The following is a 25,298-nucleotide window of genomic DNA, read 5'->3' as shown; positions in this document are numbered from 1 at the left end:
ACTGTAACCTGCGATATGTGTTGAGGTGGAAGTTGTGGGAGGTGTGTGGTGGGAGGTGTGTGTGGAAATGTGGGAGGATGTGTGTTCTGGAATGATTTGAGGAATACCCAGAGCTTCAGTTTGCTGGGAGTTAAGTCAAGTGACCTGTGAAGATGGCGGGCCTGGTATATGGCATATAGGCCCATGGGACAATGTTGCGCAAATATGGATTCATTTATTGTTTACTGTGGGGTCAATGACCAGGTCCACCATGCAATCTAAAACACTGACCCTTGTTTATAGGAACTGATGCATTTTGTGTTGAAGAGTACTGTAGGCCTTCATACTAACTGTACATGGAAAGTTGTCAGTTTTACACTCTCTGACCCTGCATGTGTGATGACATCTGTCATGTCACTTGCTCTTGTGCATGTCAGCATAACCTCCTTCCCTTCTTACATCACAACTGTCCACAACACACAGCTGTCTCCTGGCAACCTGAGGAGGAAATGTGCTTCTAATGCAGGAGTCTCCAGTGTCCTGGCCATTGATGCTCAAATCTAGACTTGTTAAAGGGTATTTGTTGTGCATAATGAGATGTTAACCAATGTTACCTCTATTCAAGTTTCTCATCAATAACTCCAAATTATTGCCACTAAGGAATTAGATGTTGATTCATTCTTAAAAGATATCTATTGAAACAAATCTTTTTATAACATGTTAAATAGTCCGACAAAATACATATTTACACCAAAAAAGAGTCAACTGCCCTGATCCCGAGCAAATGATGCCGAGCTGTAGCTGTGATTTCATATTTGAGAGATGTCCGCCATTTTGTTTTGTTTAAAGTTCATTATCTACATGACAATTAAGTGATTTTCCATTATTCTCTGGATATTGAAGGTGCAAAATTGGGTATTATGTGGGTGTGGGGGGTCTACTAGGTCAACAAATAAAAGTATGAAGTGTTGTTTCTTGAAAATTTCTATGCGAAAAGGCCGATTCAGCGAGGAGGAATGTTTGGATACAGCAGTGTCAGCGAGGAGGTAAATGGAAACTGACTGGACATGCTGTTTTGTGTTTCTTGCATTTTGAGGCATCTGTCTATGGAGATCTAGACAAACTAAATGTACTTGGTTATGGATATAAATTTAGCATTCATTGTTACATATAATCCATGACAGACTACGCTTGTACAGCAATTACAAAGGACCATGCACATTGATAAGATTAAGATTTCATGTTAAGGTTATATATTTGGCACAAGATTGGTGTATATGAATTCACATATTCAGTCAATGGTCTTGCGTACTTGAAACCCTTGTCTGATTCTGCATGAAAGGTCTTTCTTGTTTTCTCACAAAACATGCAGGATGAACTTTTCTACAATTTTGAGAGTGCCAAGCCCCTCCTGAATCCCAAATATCATCTAATGTTTCTTTCTTGGTCTCATTTTCTCACTCCTGAAACCAGAATACTACTCAACACAAAATAATTTTTATAAATGTTGAATCTGTATACCAAATACGATTTTATATGAGTCCCGCTTACTACATTGCTGAGTACCAGATGCCCTCTAAATAGACCCCTGTAATACTACGTAGCAAAAGGGGGTTGCCAGCCTCATTCCTGGAATGTCTTCAGGGAACTAGACTTGAAGTTGAGAATTTTCTGTATGCACAGTTTCTGTAAGCCCTGAAATTAATTCAGTCCTCATTTTGGAAAAGAATTTAAAATGTGTTTCTGCCCACCACCATGTACATTGTATACACCTCTTTAATATGAAAACAGGATAGATGATATAAATGAAGATGTCTTAGTCACAAAAAATGAAAAATATAGAAATACATGTACATGATGCATTTGTCTCTGGGAAAGGTTTAACCCCCTGAATCCACCAAAGATGATTATTTCTGTCATTTTCTGTCTAAATCTGGGATAAGTTATTGTTTGACAAAAAAATGGTTTTAGGTTAGATAAGTGTGAATTTGGTGTTCATTTTGAGAGAAATTATCATGTGACAGGTATTTTTTAGTGTGACATTATCAGTTTTAGTTCATTTATTTGTTGTTAAGTTCATTTTTTTTATTCCTCGTTTGTGTCTCTCTCCAATATATAACAGTCCATGTTGTGAGGGATGTATTATTTTTGCCAAGACAAATAGAGTCACTAGGCATGTAGTGAGCTAAATGCCTGCCTCTAGTATCCCTCTGTTGATCAGTGAACTACATATTAGTTTTAATAACTATTTACCGACAGTATTAACTGAACAAACCATCACTACACAATACAACTTTAACACATGACCTTTATTTGTAAAGAATACAAATTTAGCTTAAACAGCCCTATACTAATTGTTTGGCATAAAGACAACACAAAGATGTTTTGACAATACTAAGCATCAATCTACACTTGGCACAATTTACACAAGCAAAACTGTCTCACAAATTAATTGTTATTGATAACAATCCATTTTGTTTGAGAAATGTCAGACTAGTGTTTAACACCAGATTGAGTTCCCAAGTCTTTCCGTGTTGATATCAGACTGATCGTCTTCACTCAGTAGATCTTCCTTGCTTTCCTCACCGCTGTCAAGACTATTTTGACTAACCACTGGCTCATATCAATATGGACGAATATGTGTGAAGTCACTAGCCTACTAGTTAAAGTGTTCGCTCATCATGCCGAAGACCCGGGTTCGATTCCGGACGTGGGTACAATGTGTGAAGCCCATTTCTGGTGACCCCTGCCGTGATATTGCTGGAATATTGCTAAAAGCGGCGTAAAACCATACTCACTCACTCACTCACTCACTGAGCAAAAATTCACCTTTTTCATCGATGGCATTGTCAGGTGGTGCCATGGCGAGCGCTAGTATTCTACAAAACACTATTCAGAAACAGTGATCTCCTGCGAGTCAACTCTCCACTATGATGTCACATCACATGACTCTCAGTAGTTTCTGGAATACAAGTAGGTTTTAACGGGTTTTTTGTCCCAAAAATGGGCATCAGAATTATTTCCTTCAAGATACTCGTTTTATTATGCTATAGATGATTTAATCCCATATTTAAACCTTTCCCCTTTTGATGGAACTTGATGGAAGTACTGGGGTCAGGAGGTGGGGCACAGTTGTGTTAAACCCAACTCATTGATTCTCTCACACTCCATTTGGTTGGCAGGGTTGTGTTAAACGCAACTCATAATACACTCAACATCCATGTGTTGGGCAAGGTTGTGTTAAACACAACTCATAATACCCTCAACATCCATGTGTTGGGCAAGGTTGTGTTAAACGCAACTCATAATACCCTCAACATCCATGTGTTGGGCAGGGTTGTGTTAAACGCAACTCATAATACCCTCAACATCCATGTGCTGGGCAGGGTTGTGTTAGACACAACTCATAATACCCTCAACATCCATGTGTTGGGCAGGGTTGTGTTAAACACAAATCATAATACCCTCAACATCGATATGTTGGGCAGGGTTGTGTTAGACACATCCATGTGTTTGGCTGGGTTGTGTTAGACACAACTCATAATACCCTCAACATCCATGTGTTGGGCAGGGTTGTGTTAAACGCAACTCATAATACCCTCAACATCCATGTGTTGGGCAAGGTTGTGTTAAACACAACTCATAATACCCTCAACATCCATGTGTTGGGCAAGGTTGTGTTTAAAACGCAACTCATAATACCCTCAACATCCATGTGTTGGGCAGGGTTGTGTTAAACGCAACTCATAATACCCGCAACATCCATGTGCTTGGCAGGGTTGTGTTAGACACAACTCATAATACCCTCAACATCCATGTGTTGGGCAGGGTTGTGTTAAACACAAATCATAATACCCTCAACATCGATATGTTGGGCAGGGTTGTGTAAGACACAACTCATCATTCCCTCAACATCCATGTGTTGGGCTGGGTTGTGTTAGACACAACTCATAATACCCTCAACATCTATGTGTTGGGCAGGGTTGTGTTAGACACAACTCATAATACCCTCAACATCTATGTGTTTGGCTGGGTTGTGTTAGACACAACTCATAATACCCTCAACATCCATGTGTTTGGCTGGGTTGTGTTAAGCACAAGTCATTATTCCCTCAAAATCCATGTGTTTGGCTGGGTTGTGTTAAACCAAAGTCATCATTCCCTCAATGTCATATGGGGGGCACAGTTGTGTTAAACACAGCTCATCATTCCCTCACTGTCCCAATGACAGCATGCATGAGATCTGTGACAAATATCTTGAAACTTCTTGCAGCATGTTGAATGATTTCCTGACCCAATTTTGTATGTGACTGCCTCTTCTAGACTTGGCACCACCTCTCTCTGGTGCTTCTTCACACTGCACCTAGCTCTGTTGGCCAAGATGTGCACCGTGCCATTCTATTAAGAAGCCATGTTTATGGAAACTTGGTGCACTTTGATTCATTCTGTTTTAACCCCACCCTCAGCTGCTGAATGTTTTGAGTTGGGAAGATTTGCATACATCGCAGAGGACTTTTACCATACAGCCCTGTGGATGTGGCAGGCACTGAAGCTTGAGTCAGATGAAGTTAATAAAACAATGGAGCGGACGGAGATTCTAGATTACCTGGCCTATGCTCTGGCAATGGTAAGAGTCATCAGGGTTAAAAGGTCCGTTGTGCATAGGTAGAGTGTGTGGATGAGGTGAAACAAAACACCAACAGAATCAGAGAGAGAAAAAGGGAGGGACAACAAAAGGTTGTCAGGTACGTCTGGGTGGAATGCAAGGTGGAGTCAGGTAGGTCTGGGTGGATTGCAAGGTGGAGTCTGGTAGGTCTGGGTGGAGTCTGGTGGGTCTGGGTGGAGTCAGGTAGGTCTGGGTGGAGTCAGGTAGGTCTGGATGGAGTGCACGGTGGAGTCATCTGGGTCTGGGTGGAGTGCAAGATGGAGTCAGGTGGGTCTGGGTGGAGTCAAGTATGTCTGGGTGGAGTCAGGTAGGTCTGGATGGAGTGCACGGTGGAGTCAGGTAGGTCTGGGTGGAGTGCAAGGTGGAGTCAGGTAGGTCTGGGTGGAGTGCAAGGTGGAGTCAGGTGGAGTGCAAGGTGGAGTCAGGTAGGTATGGGTGGAGTCTGGGTGGAGTGCAAGGTGGAGTCGGATAGGTCTTGGTGGAGTCTGGTAGGTTTGGGTGGAGTCAGGTAGGTTTGGGTGGAGTCAGGTAGGTCTGGGTGGAGTCTGGTAGGTCTGGGTGGAGTCAAGTAGGTCTGGGTGGAGTCAGGTAGGTCTGGGTGGAGTCTGGGCTATGCAAGGTGGAGTCAGGTAGGTCTGGGTGGAGTCTGGTAGGTCTGGGTGGAGTCTGGTAGGTCTGGGTTGAGTCTGGTATGTCTGGGTGGAGTCAGGTAGGTTTGGGTGGAGTCAGGTAGGTCTGGGTGGAGTCTGGTAGGTCTGTGTGGAGTCAGGTAGGTCTGGGTGGAGTCAGGTAGGTCTGGGTGGAGTCAGGTATGTCTGGGTGGAGTCAGGTAGGTCTGGGTGGAGTCAGGTAGGTCTGGGTGGAGTCTGGGCCATGCAAGGTGGAGTCAGGTAGGTCTGGGTGGAGTCTGGAAGGTCTTGGTGGAGTCTGGTAGGTCTGGGTGGAGTCTGGTAGGTCTGGGTTGAGTCTGGTATGTCTGGGTGGAGTCAGGTAGGTTTGGGTGGAGTCAGGTAGGTCTGGGTGGAGTCTGGTAGGTCTGGGTGGAGTCTGGTAGGTCTGGGTGGAGTCAGGTAGGTCTGGGTGGAGTCTGGGCTATGCAAGGTGGAGTCAGGTAGGTCTGGGTGGAGTCTGGTAGGTCTGGGTGGAGTCAGGTAGGTCTGGGTGGAGTCTGGGCTATGCAAGGTGGAGTCAGGTAGGTCTGGGTGGAGTCTGGTAGGTCTTGGTGGAGTCTGGTAGGTCTGGGTGGAGTCTGGTAGGTCTGGGTGGAGTCTGGTAGGTCTGGGTGGAGTCTGGTAGGTCTGGGTGGAGTCTGGGCTATGCAAGGTGGGGTCAGGTAGGTCTGGGTGGAGTCTGGTAGGTCTGGGTGGAGTCTGGGCTATGCAAGGTGGAGTCAGGTAGGTCTGGGTGGAGTCTGGTAGGTCTGGGTGGAGTCTGGGTGGAGTCTGGTAGGTCTGGGTGGAGTCAGGTAGGTCTGGGTGGAGTCAGGTAGGTCTGGGTGGAGTCTGGTAGGTCTGGGTGGAGTCTGGGCTATGCAAGGTGTAGAGGTCTGTGACAAATCATAGTATTTCACACAAGGCATGATTTGTTCTTTACACTGAATACCATATTTCACACACAAATTTGGATTGGTTTGACATCATTCACATATATGCAAATTGTGGAATTCTTTGAATGTATATTTTCAGAAAGGAAATGTCAAGACAGCTCTGATATTTACAGAGGAACTGCTGACACTAGGTAAGCATGGAAACTTGTATTTGACAGTGCTTAACATGCATGAGTTAGGTCCATACAATCCCTCACATGTCTCCAAAAAAAATTGTAGCATATTTCAAATGTAATACAAGGATTTATCTTTGGACTATAGTATGTGGTTATACATTACTGCCTACTCACTAGTACAGGGCACCATTCTCCAAAGCGATCTTAGCACTAAGACAAATGTAACCCCCATTATTGAACACTTACATTAAGATTGCACTGCTAAGATTGCTTTCTAGGACAGGGTCCTGGACTACCCAAACTAAAGGTTATTATCATGAGCATCCTTTCGTGTCATTTGATAACTGTACTTAATTTTGTTTTATCATTTTAATAAATAACACTTGTAGACACGTTTTTGTGCTACATGCACAAATCTGTTGTCCATGGACAGGCAGTCGCTCGTATGAGTGACGCCCTCTCAGGTATAGTCACTTGTATGCGTAGTGGGGACTCGTCTCGTGTACACGTTCCTTCCTCTACTGATGAGCAATGGCCCACATCATTAGGATGCAATGACACACATTCAAACAGGTCACACATTATATAACAACTATATTCCCATTGGGTTGGCCTTTACAACAAGAATGGGACACTGAGTACCGATCCTGTGCTTGATTTCTCTTGATGGAGATTCACACTACAGATGCAAACCATGACAAGAATTTGTTCAAATATATCTGATGATAATAACTCACACATGTTGAGGTTCATTGCACAGTCCTAGGTAGAGAGACCTTCATATGATCTGTAGTTTGGCCCTTACTTAAGATCGTTTTCTCCAGATATTGTTTGAAACAGTGAAGATCACTTGAACTGCATACTGTTGATCTGCTTGTTGACCAGAACCCAACCATGAGCGAGCAACCAACAACAAGCGGTACTACGAGAAGATGCTGAAGGACAAGGAGGCTTCAGAGTATGCTCGGGGAGAGGATGGAAAGACCTTGGATATGGACCCTGTTGAAAATGATTATCGCAGGTCACATGAGTTCCAGAGCTATGAGGCGTTGTGTCGAGGAGAGCAAATAATGGTAAGATATGGATCAAGAAAAGCACTACTTCATATCTGATTCTAAAAACCAGTTGATACAGTCCTTTTCAGGGGACCTGTCATGTGTCCTGTTCGTTATTCTGGTGCTACTTCGCATCAGAAGTGTTTCCTTCATAGAAGTGTTGACACCTTTATGAACTAAGAATTAGTGACAGGGTAAAATCTCATCCCATTTCTGTCTTGTAAATAAATGTTAGTAAGAGCAGAGCAGCATACAGCTACAGTTTAATAAACATACAGCTCTATTACACATTATGTAATAACAAAGCACATGCTTATGTACTGCGGGAACAAGTTTCACTGACAAATATTAAAAACTCCCAACATTCCTTGGCTTATTCAATGGCATTGTGTGTAGAGATGATAAGTCACAGAGAGGAGCTTATGCACACTTGATTACCCCAGCAACCCAAGCAGTGGTTGCTAGGCTGATGTCACATGGCATTGTTTCGCTGGTTGATCTTGGAACAAAAGTCCACAAATTACATCAAAATTCCACAAATTACGTCATTGGACATTGTGACATGTTTGTTAACTTTGTGGTGCAGGGCCACATTCCACAGAACGATTGTATTGCTACGACAGTCGTAAGTGTATGTTAAATTATGGCAGTTATGATAACCTTAGCGATACGATAGCTTTATGGAATGGACCACTGTATTCTAAAGGTGGGCTGTTGTTTGGATTAAATTAATATGTGTCAACTTGTGTAATGTGTTTGAAGTATTGTTCTGCTAAACTCAATTGGATTATGCTGTGGATTGCTTAGATACCGGACCATTTACACACCGTCCCATTTACACACAACAGTAAATATTTAAAGGAGTTATTAACAACAAGTAATATATGAATAAACTTGCTCCCATAAAGTAGCAATTTTATGAAACTCAAGAGTGTGCTGGTATCTGATGAGCAAAATCGAGTCATTGCAGACCTATTCAGGACTTTAATAAAATTGGTACATGTATTACAAGGGAGTGAGTTTAGTATTCTATATTTCTTATCAAGTAGGCCAAAGGTCATACTATATGGTCAAGGAGGCCATAGGTCACACTATATGGTCAAGTAGGCTATAGATTACACCATATAATCAAGTCACATGTTCTTCCTAGACTGGAAATTTACACAGTGGTAAGAAAATTATATATTTATTTTTCTACAAGTTAACTGTTTGTTGGATGTAATATTCTTATGTGTGTTCTATTCATTGCAGTACTGTGTATATCTAACTCCCAATATTGTAATGTATTTATTCCTTAACAAATACAATATCTTTGAAATGTTTCAACACCAAAGCAGTTGTCTGTATATACTTATTAGATGTAAGACATTAACTTTACAAAACAGTTTTGGTGAAGGCTAGTTTCTTTCTTTTGGTGTAGGGTTTTCCTTGGAGAAAGTTTATATGGCACATTCTGTGTACCAGTTTCTTTTTCTTCAGATGTTGTGTTTGTAGTTTTGATCCTATGAAGCTGAAAACTGTTGCATTTGGTGTTTTGAATGCAGCCATAAGATGCTTATGTGTAATGTATTCTATGCTATTTACCTGTCATCAATACAGTCTAAGAGATGTATCAGCGAGTCCAAAGTGCCCTTGGGAGCCAATTGGGGAAAATATTCTTACTTTGTTCAAAATTGCTAGTTCTTTAGTTCTTATTTTCTTCATTTCAGAGGCATTTTAACATTGTATTGTAATATTGCTTTCAATGCAATAATATAAAGTTACATATTTAAGGCTTTTCTCCTACATTGATTCTGTTGTCAGTAAAATACATGTTCCCCTTGACAAATACATCTTCATGATGATTAGTGTAACTATATTAACATGAATTGGGAAATTGCAACTGACATTTGCTGCAGACATAGGGCTTAATATCATCATCTTAGCATGTCTAGATAAATCCCTGAATATATTTAAGTATTTAAACAATGCATACCATGTACATAGTTTTCTGTTTTTAAATGTAGATAATTTCAGTCTGACTTGATTGATAATGGAACATAGTTGTGGTAGTAATACTCACTTAAACATGAATCAGAAGTTCTTGTATACTGTGATTTAATTAGTAACATAAGCTTCATGTATCAGAGATGTTCATGTCATGTGTTGGACCTCAACAACACAATATTAAATCCTAATTGTTTAATGTTTTTATCAAAGGTAATGTGATATTATGAAATTAAATTGTCTTACAGTTACAGGTACATGAACAGTAGTCTATTTAATTGTAAATGATAACATTTGAAGGACATATTGATGTATATACAGGCATTAAGGACGATGAACGATGAAAGACTGTCATGTTGGCTTTATATTTGCTACACATCAGTCATATTGCACTACCTAAGTAAAGATAAGACTTAACCCACACCAGCAACTCCATGTAGGATCAAATTTGAATTTAATAAAGCTATCAATGTAATCAGTTGTTTTTAAAGGAAACAGTTACCATGGTTACCATGAGATTATGATGTGGAAAATGTCTCTGTCACTGCATAAGGCCAGACCAACTTATTTCCTTGCTTTACGGAACCCGCAGGTTGAGCGTTTTCCAAATGGCAAAAAAATAAACAACTTGTGTTCCCTCTGGAAAAATTAAAAATAAAGAATATTCCCTGATGGTTTTTGTATTTCAAGTAAGGGAGGCTACTCTAAATTCAAGTCATTGCTGTATTTGATATGAAAGCCATTAGCTAATTCTCTACGAACAGCTGGTCTTTTTTTTGTGTTCCTTGAGCCCTATGCTGAAACATTCATAAAGGTGATCAACACAAAAAAAGACTGCTGGTCCAAACGAAGGAAAATCAAGTTGTTTTCATACATACGGACAGTTCTTGTTGCCATTTCTTCTTGCATTGTGTCAAGTTGGTTGTTCATAACAATTGTGTAAGGTCCTTCAAATGTGTCATGGAACATGACTGTAATAGTCAGTGAATACTGAAATTGAAGATGAAAGCAAAACTGTTTGTGAAGTTTTTGTATTTCATAAGCTATAAAACAGAAGTCCAACATACTTCACCCAAAAAATTCAGTGATGGTAATTGAAAACTTTGTGGCTATTGGGCCACACTTATTTAGTTTAATGTTTCACAGATTTATTCAAGCTTTTCCACACAAGGTCGGTTGAAATATAAATAAATATCTGTGTCAGTCATTTATTTATATGAAAGTCATTCTGCCATTGAGCTAAAACTGCAGCTGGCTTCTTGAATCACTGATAGTGATGTAGACATGGAATTTATATCTAACATTTTATATTATATAATGTTACTAGCAGGAGACATAATTAAATAAATATTTTTCTGTTCAATTTATTTCTTTTCCAGCAGCTTTTCATTAGGGGCTGCAGACCCATGAAACAATGAATAAAAAATGTGTGGCCTTACCTTCCCTATAATGACTTTCTGGATCAGCTGGATCATAATAACATATGCTGTACTTGTTAAAATTAGCCGTCTGATGTCTTGAAATGAACTGTAAGACACTAAGTGAGGTAAAAGAAAAATGGTGTCTAAAGCACTTACAGAAACCATAATAGGTGGACTGAAAAAGACTGACATGAGTAACTTGAGACTGACAGACTTGGTGTTCCTAAGTATGTTCTTGAAGACAGGAAATTGACAATGACAGGGCTGACATAAAACCCTTGTAGTGGCTGCAGACAAAGTCGTTGATTGAAATGTGGTGGTGTGTGTCCCGCCTGCTGGGCATGCCCCGGTGTCACCTCCTGTCAGTGGCAGCTTGGGCTACAAGACATCTCTTGCTTACGTCTTCTAATCACTGGACAACATCCGCAGCCTCAGTTCCCTCACATCAAGACTGACATAGTCAACACTATCACTCATCCTGACTTTTACAAAGAAAGGGCTTCATGAGGTTTTGTTTTAATTTCGGCCCGATTTGCCAGTGGGGAAAATCTTTATGGAGGCGTGAAACATGGCCCGTCATAAAAGGGAAGTGGTAATTGAATTTAATCGACTGCCTGAAGAAACATATCTGCTGTGTATTTTAGGTACAATATCAGGTTTCTAAGAATTTCTTTTATTGAAAAGTAATTTTGAAATATGGCAGTTATTGTCCTACTTTGTGAAAAAATGTCAAGGGAAAACCAAACATGTCTGATGAATGGGGATGTTAACAGTGGAAGCATCCATCCTGGAGGAGATTCCATGAACATGTTGCTAAGAACAGCTTTGTAAGGGCTTGCTTATTTGTCATTGCCCTCCCTGTCCTTCCCTCCAAAGTAATTTTTGTAGAAAAAACCCAGATATTGTGAATTTTTCAACAGTATAATTACATTTCTCAGTGTATATATGTGTTGTTCTGAACTACACCACTCACTATGATAAACCACTTCCACTGAACAGTGTATTTTGTTTCCTTTGTGGCTAAGTTCAATCACTGTGGATGATGCATGTATCCTTTTTCTACTTACAGGAGATAAAAAATAACCACAAGTTAGCGTGTCGTTACCGCACCCGGAACAATCCTCTCCTGCTTATGATGCCAGCCAAAGAAGAGGATGTATTTCTGGATCCATGGATTGTCATGTACCATGATGTGATGAGCGACTCGGAAATAAATGCAGTTAAAGGTTTAGCAACACCAAAGGTATTGCTTGTGGCTATGTGTTTTAAATACAAGGCACCAATTTCAGGGAAGTCCAAGTTCGATGAATGAGGGTCACTCTGCTTGGGTGTGGAGGAACTTTGCATATAACTGCCAGTATCTTGTGGAACTTGGGGCAGGGTTGATGGAAGCAAACCATTTTGATATTAAATCGACAAACATATTTTTGTCTTGGTTGTTGAGATGCTGTGGTTGTGAATGACAATCGCAGCCTGTCACAAGGTGTGCTGCATCTTGGAGGTGTTGCCCATTCTGACAATTAAGCCAGTCACAGAAGTGTCACACCTTGTCACATCATAAAGTTTATACATAAGGAATATGAGAACAAGGCTACCTTTTAAATGGTGCCCATGATCATCCCAGGACTCTTATTAACAGATTTTCACTTTTTGTTATTGAATTTCATATCAATAAATTGGGAGTGAATAGCACGAATAGATGATTTTCTTGATCTGTATGAATATGATTCATTTAAGTCCTCATGTCTTTAAGATGCGAAAGCTTGATGCCTGTGTCATGAATGTTTGTTTCTTGCAGTTAAATAGGGCTACAGTTCAGAACTCTAAAACAGGGGAACTTGAAGTGGCGACCTATAGGATAAGTAAAAGGTATGTATGCTCTATATTGATATGTGCAGCATAGACACTTCAGGCCATAGTCTTGTAATATTAATAACTGTTATCTGGACCAGGCAAACCAAGCTTTCCTTCCTGGGAGAATGGGAGTAGGTGCATATTTGTGTACAGCAATGTTTAGTTTTACTGCTTCAGTAACTACTGGGTAGTATATAGCCTAGTGGTTAACATGTTTGCCAGCGGTCCTTGTTCGATTCCCCACATACAGTAGGTACAATGTGTGGAACCCATTTCTGGTGTCCCCTGCTGTGATATTGGTGGAATAATGCTAAAAGCAGAGTAAGATCGTATTTATTCATTCATCGACCAGTTGTTTGCTCCTGCCTGTGCCCACCATGTGCTGTAACCATTGCTCAGAAACACCTGCTGACTCACGGTCCTGTACTTCGCCTTGTTTCAACATAACAATTTAGAAATTATCTATTTCAGTGCATGGTTGAAGCAGGATGAAGACCCAGTAGTGGCCAAAATCAATGCTAGGATGCAGGCCATTACAGGCCTGAGCATGGACACAGCAGAGGAGTTACAGGTGACAGTGTCTCTCATTGGTTGCATGCAATAGTTGCAGTGTCACCCCTAGAGTACTAGATGATACACTTTACACATGGCATAATACAGAGGCTACACTTTACATATGGCATCCTACAGAGGCTACACTTTACACATGGCATCCAACAGAGGCTACACTTTACATATGGCATCCTACAGAGGCTACACTTTACACATGGCATCCTACAGAGGCTACACTTTACACATGGCATCCTACAGAGGCTACACTTTACATATGGCATCCTACAGAGGCTACACTTTACATATGGCATCCTACAGAGGCTACACTTTACACATGGCATCCTACAGAGGCTACACTTTACATATGGCATCCTACAGAGGCTACACTTTATATATGGCATCCTACAGAGGCTACACTTAACACATGGCATCCTACAGAGGCTACACTTTACACATGGCATCCTACAGAGGCTACACTTTACACATGGCATCCCACAGAGGCTACACTTTACACATGGCATCCAACAGAGGCTACACTTTACACATGGCATCCTACAGAGGATGAATGGTATGCACCGGTCGTTTAACAAGTAATGCACTATGCGCATCTTCATATACCATGAGGTCAGTACACATTATGTGTACTACAAGGGATATCTGTACACTTGGATCTTTCTTTTTTCCAATTTATTTTTAGAGAAGTACAAATAGCTGGTTGTCACTTTTTGAAATTTTGTGTTTCTGTTCTAGGTTGCAAACTATGGTTTAGGGGGACATTATGAACCACACTTTGACTTTGCAAGAGTAAGTATTTATCATTTTGACAAACGCTCTTAATACTTTGTGATTCTGCATGTGAGAGATGAAGGGAAAAAACGGTAAGAGCTAAGCAGATTCTAACAGATAAACTGGTTTATTTACTTATCTTGTTGTTCATGTGAGACAGAACTGTTAATTCAGGCGCTGGACATGGTGGGAACAATATATTTAGATTTACAAGTGTTTATTAGACAGTGTGATACACTGCTGTTGTGGGAAACAGTAAATGCTTCCTTGATATGACAATACTCATTTCTTAGTCACTAGAGAATTGGATTCATAGCTCACCTGATTTAACATCAACTTCATCTTCACATACATGATCTTCACATACTTCATTTCACATACATGATCTTCACTAGCTTTGAATGTTTGATCTTCACAGACTTCATGTTCTTGTGAACATGCATTTCACAATCACAAGTGGAAACATCAGCTCACTCAATCTATTGTTGAAACAACAGCTCATGAAAGGACTCTTATGCCTGACAATCTTTAATGTTTAGCAACAATGCTTTGCTATGACATCGTGTCGCTATGAGCAGCTTTGCAAACATTGAAAGCAATGTCACAAATGGCATTAATCACTGTAGCCAATCAGCATGAAGCACACATAATAATGCTTAGTGAAAATTACGGAAAATAATTGCACTGGTTTTCTTGCTCCTGAAAATCAAGTGAGCTTATGTTGTGGCCTGTTTGTCCATTGCTTGTTGTAAACATATTCTCCTTATAAGCCACTGAACCAACATCACATACTTATTCATGCCAATAGCCCCAAAATTTGTTCCAGGGGTTCAAATCCCATTTTCATTATGATCATCATGGCAACCATATTGAAAAAGCCAATAGGCCCTATGTGACCATAATTTGATTAGTTTTGTCAAGATTTCATAAAATTTGGTACATTTGTGGTTAGTAGTTGGGCTTAACATATGCATTATGTTTGTCTTTTTTGCAATATTTTAAATTTTGACCTTTTTTACCTTTGCAGTTTTACCATACTAGTAGCTGAAACTTTGCATGACAATTTACACAGCCATTATTGTCCAAATTGTATATGTATAGTTAGCAGCAGGGCTCAGCACATACATATTGTTTTTCATGATATTTTGACTTTTGACCTTTATTTATGTTCTTTGACCATGCTCTCGCACAGTAAACATCATCTCCTCAGGATGCTCTGGACCAATAAAACTGTAACTTCCCAAGCTTGTTGTGTCCAGTGATGACACCTTGCAATAGAAATGTTGACCATGCTCTTATATTCTTTCAAAATGCATATTTGGCTCTGTGAACATATTAAACTGAAATTGCCAGACTGAGGGAGCTAAACTATTGACTACACATCTACAGGTGAGCTACAGTGCTGTGGCTGAATTGAGTCATTGTGTTACCTGCAGCAATATATTTCCTCATTTACAGCCCCCTTCCATATAGATGGAATCTTGCTGAGTGCTGCGTTAAGCAATAAACAACAAATAAAACATTACATATTGTCAAAGTTTTAATCACAATTCAATACTTCCAATGTTTTTTGCACCATATTGTGAGAAACACTTGTGCCATTTATTTGCCTTACAGAAACGGAAACTGACACAAATGGAGCAATTACTGGGGAACAGAATTGCCACTTTTCTAATTTATGTAAGTCATCATTAGATTTTTCTGACTGATGTCAGCAATAACCCCATGGAAAGTCAAGGATGTATTTCTCTATGGTTGATCACTGTCCCCTTGTGGCCAATTTGAGATCAAGAAAATGGAATATTTCCTTGTATGTCAATGACAAGTATCCTTACTACCTGAAGATTCTCAAAAGAAGCCATTTGTTCAACCAATGGGTGATGCATTCATGTCTGTGTGTGATTATTTCCCCAGGCCTGCTAATGTGATTGTTTATTGTAGTTCCACAGAACAGGTAGGTTAGCTGCAGACAAGGGCATTGCAGGAGGGACAACATGAAGTTGAAGTTATGATTTGCTATGTATCCATATCTCAAATGCACATGATTCTTTGATTACATCAGAAAGAAGAAAAGGATGCATTCAAGTCACTTGGTACTGGGAACAGGATAGCAACATTCCTGTTTTATGTAAGTAGCTGACTGTACCCCTCGACACATCGGGATGAGTTCAGTTGGTTATTAGTAGCTCCAACTTGATCTCGGACAGATGGGGGTTGTCGTGAGGTTGATGTGATACATTATGTCTCTGTGGTAACCTGACATAATGTTTGTATCATAACCCCACACAATATCACCAGTACTCTGAATTGACATCTATACGAATGTGACACTGACAGTCTATATGTTGACATGACACAAGATCTGTCTATATGTTGACATGACACAAGATCTGTCTTTATGTTAACATGACACAAGATCTGTCTATATGATAACACAACACAAGATCTGTCTAAATGTTGACGTGACACAAGATCTGTCTACATGTTATCATGATACAAGATCTGTCTATATATTGACATGACACAAGATCTGTCTATATGCTGACATAAACACAAGATCTGTCTACATGTTAACATGACACAAGATGTGTCTACATGTTAACATGACACAAGATCTGTGTATATGTTAACACAACACAAGATCTGTCTATGTTAACATGACACAAGATCTGTCTATATGTTAACACAACACAAGATCTGTCTACATGTTAACATGACACATGATCTGTCTACACGTTAACATGAGTTTCAGTGTGTAATATCATCTTCTGGCTGCCCTTGCCTAGTTGTTTGTTTGAAGGTGTGTGAAGGTGATGCGGTCAACAGTGAGGTCATACCAGAAACTAATTTCACTGGCATTTGGAGGAATCAGCTTCAATATGTCATGGGTCACATCAAAATATGCTTCAGGGTTTCGTGTGACACCAGAAATGTGCAGCTATTTACACATAAATGTATAGAATGGACGCAGAATGAAGAATATGTTGTGTCCCGAACGACACACATTGCTTTTTGTTGTTCTAAATTCTTCAAAAAAATATAAAGGTCCTGTAATTGAAGTAATTTCATTGCTTTACAAGACCCTCCCATTTCCTTAAAGGACCTTTGACAATAACTATGGGGGTTCCATCAATGGACCCCCAGTTTTGTAAATCGTGGTAAAACCCAGATGCTTTCCCTACTAGACATGCAACATTCTCATGTCAACTGCAGGTAAAACTAAACATTGAAACAGCTTTCTAAATACATCGACTATCGTATTTGATGTAATAAGCTCCCCGCTCTAATAAGCACCCATGGCGATATTTGCTCATATATTGGCAAGTGAACAATCCCGATTAGCACTCCTTCCAATTGATCAATTTACTCAAGACTTAAATTTATTTGTGTATAATATGCACTCGTGTGTTATATGCACCTTTAATTATGGGCAATTAAATTCTGGAAAAATATCTCTGTCACATATATAAACATTTCAGGCTGTCAGCATAAACCACGAAATTAACGATCTTTCAACATGCTTTTTTTCACCAAAATAATATTCTAATAAGAGCCCCCCTATTTCTAATTTTGAGAGCACCTTAGGCGCTTATTATGTAGAATACGGTATTCCAACAATGTTGGTGACTGGTTATTGTGATGTAAATCTCTCACTGCACCTTCTTTGTAAATGTTAACTTGATCTGTGGCCTGTATTAATGGTATTACACAATGGAAATAAGAATGTTGAATGCACTAAAGGTAGGGCCTCATTAGGTGTTGGGGTAGACTTTAAATAATCACAGAATGTGATAACTTGTGCTGTGTTTGTGTCCTTATTGTGATTTGATGAACATTATGCCATCTTAGCTAAGTATGGTATTACCTCCCCTTTGTAGATGAGTGATGTGGCAGCAGGGGGCGCTACTGTCTTCCCATATATTGGTGTCAAACTGTTTCCCAAGAAGGTGAGAATTTTGTTTATTTGGTAATAGGAACTATGCACCATGGTCTGGTGCCCATTTCCAGGCCTTGACCAGTCTCAGTGAAATCAGATCCTAGTTCTCACTACCACTGAACAAGATCTGACGACCTCCCATTACAGGTCATGTCAGAATGACCTTTCAGAAACATTGAGCGACCACTGAAATAACTAGCAAGGAGTCAACATTAACCAATCACAAAGCAGCTTTACGGCAGCAGTTTCAAACTGTTGTCTTCCATTCCAGACTATGCTTTGAACAATATTTTGACAAACTTCTTGATTCAAAATTTGAAAACTTAACAAAAGAAAATGTCTGGAATATCTAGATTGTATGGCAGTACTTCCCAGGGCTGCGGAAAGTCTTCCTTTCAGATGTTTCTCCTGTTGAAGCGAGAGATCGACGATGATTTTGATGGATTCAGCGGTATAGCTGTAGCTGTCATTCGGAATACCCTGTGTTAACCTTTTCCAAATGTCACTTTCCAGATGTGGTAAGCGATGCTCTTACAGGTTGGATGAAAGGTTGTTCTGATGTAACCCTCAACGTGATATCCTCAGATCTTTGTTTAGCGGTAGAAAGAACTGAAAGAACTGTCCTGTTCCGACATTTGACTGACAGTTGGGTACATGTTTGTTCAGTCTACCCTAGCTGTTTATGTTTTATGTTATGAATTTACAGCCATTAGACTTACCTAAAAAATGTTATGTTTGGGATAACACTTTTTCAGTAAAGTTCAAATTCTAGTACTTTTATGGGTTTGAGTTCCATCTGGGATTTTGAACCCACGCTCTCAGAGTGAGGCACCTAATCGCCAGTACACAACACACCAGTCAACGATCTAGCTTACTCAGCTACCGAGGCTTCCACCAAATATGGAAGTCGGACAACTGGTAGTCCAGATGACATACTTTGTGTACCCCTCTGACAAGTGTACATTGGCACAACTCCCAAAGCCCCAAGCTATGAACACACAATGCCACCTAAATTCTTGTTGTTTTTTCTCAGAACTGTTTGTACTACTTGAAGTGAGTAACTGAATGTGTTTAGACATGTTATTCCAAACTTTGTGTTTTCCTTTTCTCAGGGCACAGCGGCATTTTGGTACAACCTGTATAAGAATGGCGAAGGTATTTACAACACCCGCCATGCTGCATGTCCTGTGTTGGTTGGGATCAAGTGGGTGTCCAACAAGTGGATTCATGAGAGAGGGCAGGAATTCAGACGACCTTGTGGTTTATATGCAGAAGAATAATATACCTCGTTCTCCAGCAGCAGTGAAGAAAATTTGAAAGAATGAATGAATCTCAGAATGTATATTTGTAACATATTTTGAATGTCCTTAGTTTATGTCTATGAATTGATGTGTTGATGTTCCTGCCATGAAATTCAATGTGATGTTTTACACCGAAATATCTGGGACAAGTGCCAGATTTCTGACATTATGTGTTAAGTTTCTCTTTTGTGCATTTTTGATGAATTTTGATAAGTAGCTGGTTTTCCTTGTGTTTATACTTGATGTCCTTCCCATGTTTATCCCATTTGGTTCATTATTAGTATAGACACAGTGCAGTGTAAGTAAAGAACCATGAGGAGATGCAAATATTGTCTATTTCCTACAGAAGATTTACAAATTCTCATATGCTTTTCAATGAGAGTTTTCATGAGATCTTCCATGCCAGACACAGTAATGCATACAAAAATAGTTTATGAGGAAATCTCAAATAATGCTGACCAGAGAAATTACCAACCAGACTTTTGTGAGATACATGTTTTTTGTTATTTTTCATCATTTTCTTCGTGGCCACGGAGGTAGAACAAATGTGTGTACCCAGTACTTGAAATTGTCAAACATGTAGATTGTTGTGTACATGATAAAAACAGACATATTTCCATTAACATGGTTCTGTAATTGAAAACTATAACATAAAGAGACAAATCAAACTATTTCTTACAAACTGGTTAATGTAAATATTGAATATGATACTGCAAGTCATACTCTGAATGTATGGGCCTGTACATCATTGTGTATTGTCAGACTTTTTTATTACTTGTGTAACATGTAGGTTTGAAAACTATATGGACATTTTCTTGAAAATATATGCAAATAGCACTATGTAAGTATGAGGTCTAATATATGTATGTGTGATCATGGTTTTCATGAACAGGATTCACAGAAAGTTTATGATAAATATTTGTGGAGCTAAGCTGCATAAAGAACTGACGCAACATTAGAAACTCCTTTACCTATTGCTTTTACTTCTTGTTGTTTCTAACATAATAATGAAAATCAACAAATGTACAACAAACCCTCAACTTTGTAAAATGTACTGGTAAACAAAGAGAGAGAGATTTTATGATCAAATACAACAATTTGTGAATTAAGTTTCAGAAATGTGACCTTTTTTATGTTTTACCTATATATTGCATACCATATTTAACAATATACCTGTTTATTTATTGTAAAACGTGAAATCCATAATAGTTAAGTTAGAAATAGATCCATTTGATATGATCAGAAACGGAAAGAACCTAACTTTGAATAGTGACCACTATTTCTGACATTAAATGTCTAAGTTCCTAAGAAGTGAGGCCAGGTTAGGAAGGTTGTACATAGTGTAGTTTGCATACCAATCTTGGGGTACAGTGGGGTGCCAGATGTCCACTTGGTGTACTGTGGGGTGCCAGATGTCCACTTGGGGTACAGTGGGGTGCCAGATGTCCACTTGGGGTACAGTGGGGTGCCAGATGTCCACTTGGTGTACTGTGGGGTGCCAGATGTCCACTTGGGGTACAGTGGGGTGCCAGATGTCCACTTGGTGTACTGTGGGGTGCCAGATGTCCACTTGGGGTACAGTGGGGTGCCAGATGTCCACTTGGGTACAGTGGGGTGCCAGATGTCCACTTGGTGTACAGTGGGGTGCCAGATGTCCATTTGGGGTACAGTGGGGTGCCAGATGTCCACTTGGTGTACTGTGGGGTGCCAGATGTCCACTTGGGTTACAGTGGGGTGCCAGATGTCCACTTGGTGTGCAGTGGGGTGCCAGATGTCCACTTGGTGTACAGTGGGGTGCCAGATGTCCACTTGGTGTACAGTGGGATGCCAGATGTCCACTTGGGGTACAGTGGGGTGTCAGATGTCCACTTGGTGTACAGTGGGGTGCCAGATGTCCACTTGGGTACAGTGGGGTGCCAGATGTCCACTTGGTGTACAGTGGGGTGTCAGATGTCCACTTGGTGTACAGTGGGGTGCCAGATGTCCACTTGGTGTACAGTGGGGTGCCAGATGTCCACTTGGTGTACAGTGGGGTGCCAGATGTCCACTTGGTGTACAGTGGGGTGCCAGATGTCCACTTGGTGTACAGTGGGGTGCCAGATGTCCACTTGGTGTACTGTTGGGTGCCAGATGTCCACTTGGGGTACAGTGGGGTGCCAGATGTCCACTTTGTACAAGTCCTGCTACTGACAGTTGGGCATTTTTAAAGGACAGCTTCGTGGGTTTAGGTATAGGAGGTACTGCAAAGGGATATGGGTCATCTCTGTTTAGTGTCGTGATGTTACAGTACAAGGTATTGCAAGATAGGATTCCAGGATGTATTCACAAAGGGAAAATAGTTGGTACATTTTGGTGTTTGCCATGGGGTTTTGGTGATGATGTCATGTGCAGAATGAACACCAGCATTTGACTATAGATAGAGTAGATGTGAGTGTTTAAATGCTTGTACCAGTAGACTGGCGGAGTCAAGGAACTGCCTTAATTCTACAGTTGACCTGTAGAACACAACCTACTTGAAAACAGGAGGAAGTAATCAGTTCCTTTAATTTGGAATGTATTCTTTCATGCTCCTTTTTCATTTTCAGTCATCAGAATAGTTGTTAGATGTTGTTTTACACGTAGTGATTATACAAGTATTAGCTCTAGTAATAACAGTATATGATTCAGTTAAACTGCACCTGTCAATATACATTTTCCTTACGCCAGTTGTAACACATTTATTTGAATCACAAGCTTCATGAACAAATTTGTGCTGTTTAACTAGGATCTCTATCTCAACATTACCTCTGTCAGTTTGTCTTCCAACTTGGGTTATATTTGTTTAGTTTGAAGCTAAACATGAGAAACAGCATTTTGTTTTCAAATGGGTCTTTACAGTTTGTTATCATTGTAGCCTTGCTATGTGTATTCCCACCTAGAAAAGGTCCACAGTTCCCTATGCTTGTCATGTGAGCTGCCTATTGCATCATCCTTAGGCAAGGGAGTTAACTGACTACAAAAGACCAGTTTCCACCTTTGCCGATCTAGGCCGGTATTATGGAGTCCATGCATAGTCCAATCAAAACCGTGTAACGAAATGGACATCCGGTTCATAAACTACCGTGAAGATTTCGGTCGATTTCTGGATTTGCAAAGCATGTCTACCGCTACCTAGGAGTTATTTTCCAAATCTTTTCATGTGCTCACATTTGATGCACTTCATGAAGTAAGACCCGTTTAACTACAATATAGATTTTCATTATCAGTGTGATCATCTTGACCTGGTGCCGCCATTTTGTTTGAAGCAAATGCAAGTGAAATGAGAGGGGGAATCTGATTGGTCAGTAGGAGGGACATGGCCACTGTTGGCACTACAATCGATCCGAAGAATTCCAGCCTATTTCGGTAAGGGTGGAAACTTTTTCAGTCTGTTAACTCGCTTGCCTTGCTGTCAACCACTTTGTTGCCCTGTCCAGACTTGATTATGCCATGAAATACAGCTGACGTAATGCTGCCTGAGACATAAAACAGCATTCATTCATTGATTGTACCTTTATTTGCTGCTATTTGTGTTGTTGCTGCAACCTGGTACCACTGTCCCCTTATTGTGATGGTCTGTAGATAAGCATCATTACGATGCATGGGCACTGTGAGCCAGTGCTTGAAGGCTTTTTGGCAAAGTTGCCTGGATGTGCTTGTCTTTGGATCAGATCCAAGATACACACTCAATACATTCTGCATTTTATCACATAATTGTCTCTTACCTTTATCATTTTCCTCTCAGTGATATGCCATGATTTGAACCAAACTCACTCCCCCACTAGGCCATCTCGCCTGTACTTTCCATTTGTTTGGCTGTGCCAGTAGACAATCTAACAGGCCCTCTGTTTGACATACATATTATCATAGTAATATTGTGTGAACTTGTTGGGAATTGTAGACAATTTCTAAAACATGTATCTTTAATACAATTACTGTCAAACAATTCTGTACTTCAATATTGAAATGGATTGTACAGGTAGGGGTGGGGGGTGGGGGGGGGTATGTAAAAGGGAAAATAGATTTACTTGGACACAATATGGCAACGTAGATACCTATCAGTGTTAATCCTATAGAAGACTTATTTAGCAACAACTAACCTGCAGATATGTTCTACTCTGAAATGTTGTAAATCTGGAAGGTACTTTTCCCAATGAAATCTTCCAGACCTCGCTAAGACTGTCGCAAGCCTATGTTAAAGTATGGGAGTTATGATCATCTTGGTGCTATGATCACTTTGTGGAACAGGGCCCAGCTCATTAACCATGAAAATGGAGTAATTTCTTTTGTATATTTTTGGACTTTCCAAACAGTAATCATCCTGAATAATGGTCTGGAATAACATGGTTTCACTGTAATTGCTAAGATGTTATCTTACATTCCCATGTTCATGATCCAGGCTAAGTCTGTAAGATGCCATTGTTCTCTCCTTGTTGCAGAAAGAACTTCAGTGCATTCAGAAATCATTGGACAACTTGTCTTTTGTATGTGGCACAGGAATTGTTTTTGTCTTGGCAGAGTTTCAGTATATTGTGAAAGAGACTTTACAAATGTGTTTTAAAGATGTAATATGCAATGTCTGAAATAAAAGAGGACTATATGATGTTAAAATGGTTACTTTTCAATCTAAATACTACGTATGGATTTAAGGGGTAGCCTAGTCGTCATGCCAAAGACCTGGGTTCGATTCCTGTTATGGGTGCAATGTGTGAGGCCCATTTCTGGTGTCCCCGCCATGATATTGCTGGAATATTGCTAAAAGTGGTGTAAAACCATACTCACTCAATCACTCACTTACTCACTCACATATGGATTTCATCAAAGACATACATCTAGTGTTGACAAACCATTGGCACAGGTTTGTTGCTCACAGACAACCAACGAAGGTGTGTTGTTGACAGCCCACTAGCACAGCTGTGTTGCTACCAGCCCACTAGCACAGCTGTGTTGCTACAAGCCCACTAACACGGGTGTGTTGTTGACAGCCCACTAACACAGGTGTGTTGCTGACAGACCACTAGCACGGGTGTGTTGCTGACAGACCACTTAAAGGTCTGTGTTGCTGACAGCCCACTAATACGGGTGTGTTGCTGACAGCCCACTAACACGGGTGTGTTGCTGACAGACCACTAGCACGGGTGTGTTGCTGACAGCCCACTAACACGGGTGTGTTGCTGACAGCCCACTAACACGGATGTGTTGTTGTCAGCCTACTAGCACAGCTGTGTTGCTACCAGCCCACTAACACGGGTGTGTTGCTGACAGCCCACCAACACGGGTGTGTTGCTGACAGCCCACCAACACGGGTGTGTTGCTGAAAGCCCACCAACACGGGTGTGTTGCTGACAGCCCACTAACACGGGTGTGTTGCTGACAGCCCACTAACACGGGTGTGTTGTTGTCAGCCCACTAACACGGGTGTGTTGCTGACAGACCACCAACACGGGTGTGTTGCTGACAGCCCACTAACACGGGTGTTTTGCTGACAGCCCACTAACACGGGTGTGTTGCTGACAGCCCACTAACACGGGTGTGTTGTTGTCAGCCCACTAACACGGGTGTGTTGCTGACAGCCCACTAACACGGGTGTGTTGTTGTCAGCCCACTAACACGAATGTGTTGCTGACAGACCACTAACACGGGTGTGTTGCTGACAGACCACTAACACGGGTGTGTTGTTGTCAGCCCACTAACACGGGTGTGTTGCTGACAGACCACCAACACGGGTGTGTTGCTGACAGCCCACTAACACGGGTGTGTTGCTGACAGCCCACTAACACGGGTGTGTTGCTGACAGCCCACTAACACGGGTGTGTTGCTGACAGCCCACTAACACGGGTGTGTTGCTGACAGCCCACTAACACGGATGTGTTGTTGTCAGCCTACTAGCACAGCTGTGTTGCTACCAGCCCACTAACATGGGTGTGTTGCTGACAGCCCACCAACACGGGTGTGTTGCTGACAGCCCACCAACACGGGTGTGTTGCTGACAGCCCACCAACACGGGTGTGTTGCTGACAG

At 40.8% G+C, this 25,298-nt stretch overlaps 1 protein-coding gene across 2 annotated transcripts in view; it reads left to right on the top strand.

The window, feature by feature from the left end:
* The window catches only part of LOC139468183 (prolyl 4-hydroxylase subunit alpha-1-like), a 42,477-nt gene extending 18,605 nt beyond the window's left edge, over positions 1–23,872 (top strand). Inside the window, exons 4-13 of one of the 2 annotated variants that reach the window (XM_071249993.1) lie at positions 4,446–4,606; positions 6,331–6,382; positions 7,253–7,440; positions 11,899–12,072; positions 12,628–12,698; positions 13,155–13,254; positions 13,986–14,039; positions 16,084–16,149; positions 17,900–17,968; positions 19,071–23,872. In XM_071249993.1, the coding sequence (XP_071106094.1) occupies positions 4,446–4,606; positions 6,331–6,382; positions 7,253–7,440; positions 11,899–12,072; positions 12,628–12,698; positions 13,155–13,254; positions 13,986–14,039; positions 16,084–16,149; positions 17,900–17,968; positions 19,071–19,238 (1,103 nt within the window). In that variant the 3' untranslated portion in view covers positions 19,239–23,872. The remainder of the gene's footprint in view (positions 1–4,445; positions 4,607–6,330; positions 6,383–7,252; positions 7,441–11,898; positions 12,073–12,627; positions 12,699–13,154; positions 13,255–13,985; positions 14,040–16,083; positions 16,150–17,899; positions 17,969–19,070) is intronic. The other variant, XM_071249992.1, reaches the window with a different exon arrangement.
* The last annotated feature ends 1,426 nt before the right edge of the window (positions 23,873–25,298 follow it).

Source organism: Haliotis cracherodii, unplaced genomic scaffold, assembly GCF_022045235.1.
Source record: "Haliotis cracherodii isolate W230 unplaced genomic scaffold, xgHalCrac1.p SCAF_2, whole genome shotgun sequence".
Taxonomy (NCBI): domain Eukaryota; kingdom Metazoa; phylum Mollusca; class Gastropoda; order Lepetellida; family Haliotidae; genus Haliotis; species Haliotis cracherodii.
The sequence above is the reverse complement of the archived record's forward strand: the minus strand, read 5'-3'. Positions and strand labels throughout refer to the sequence as shown.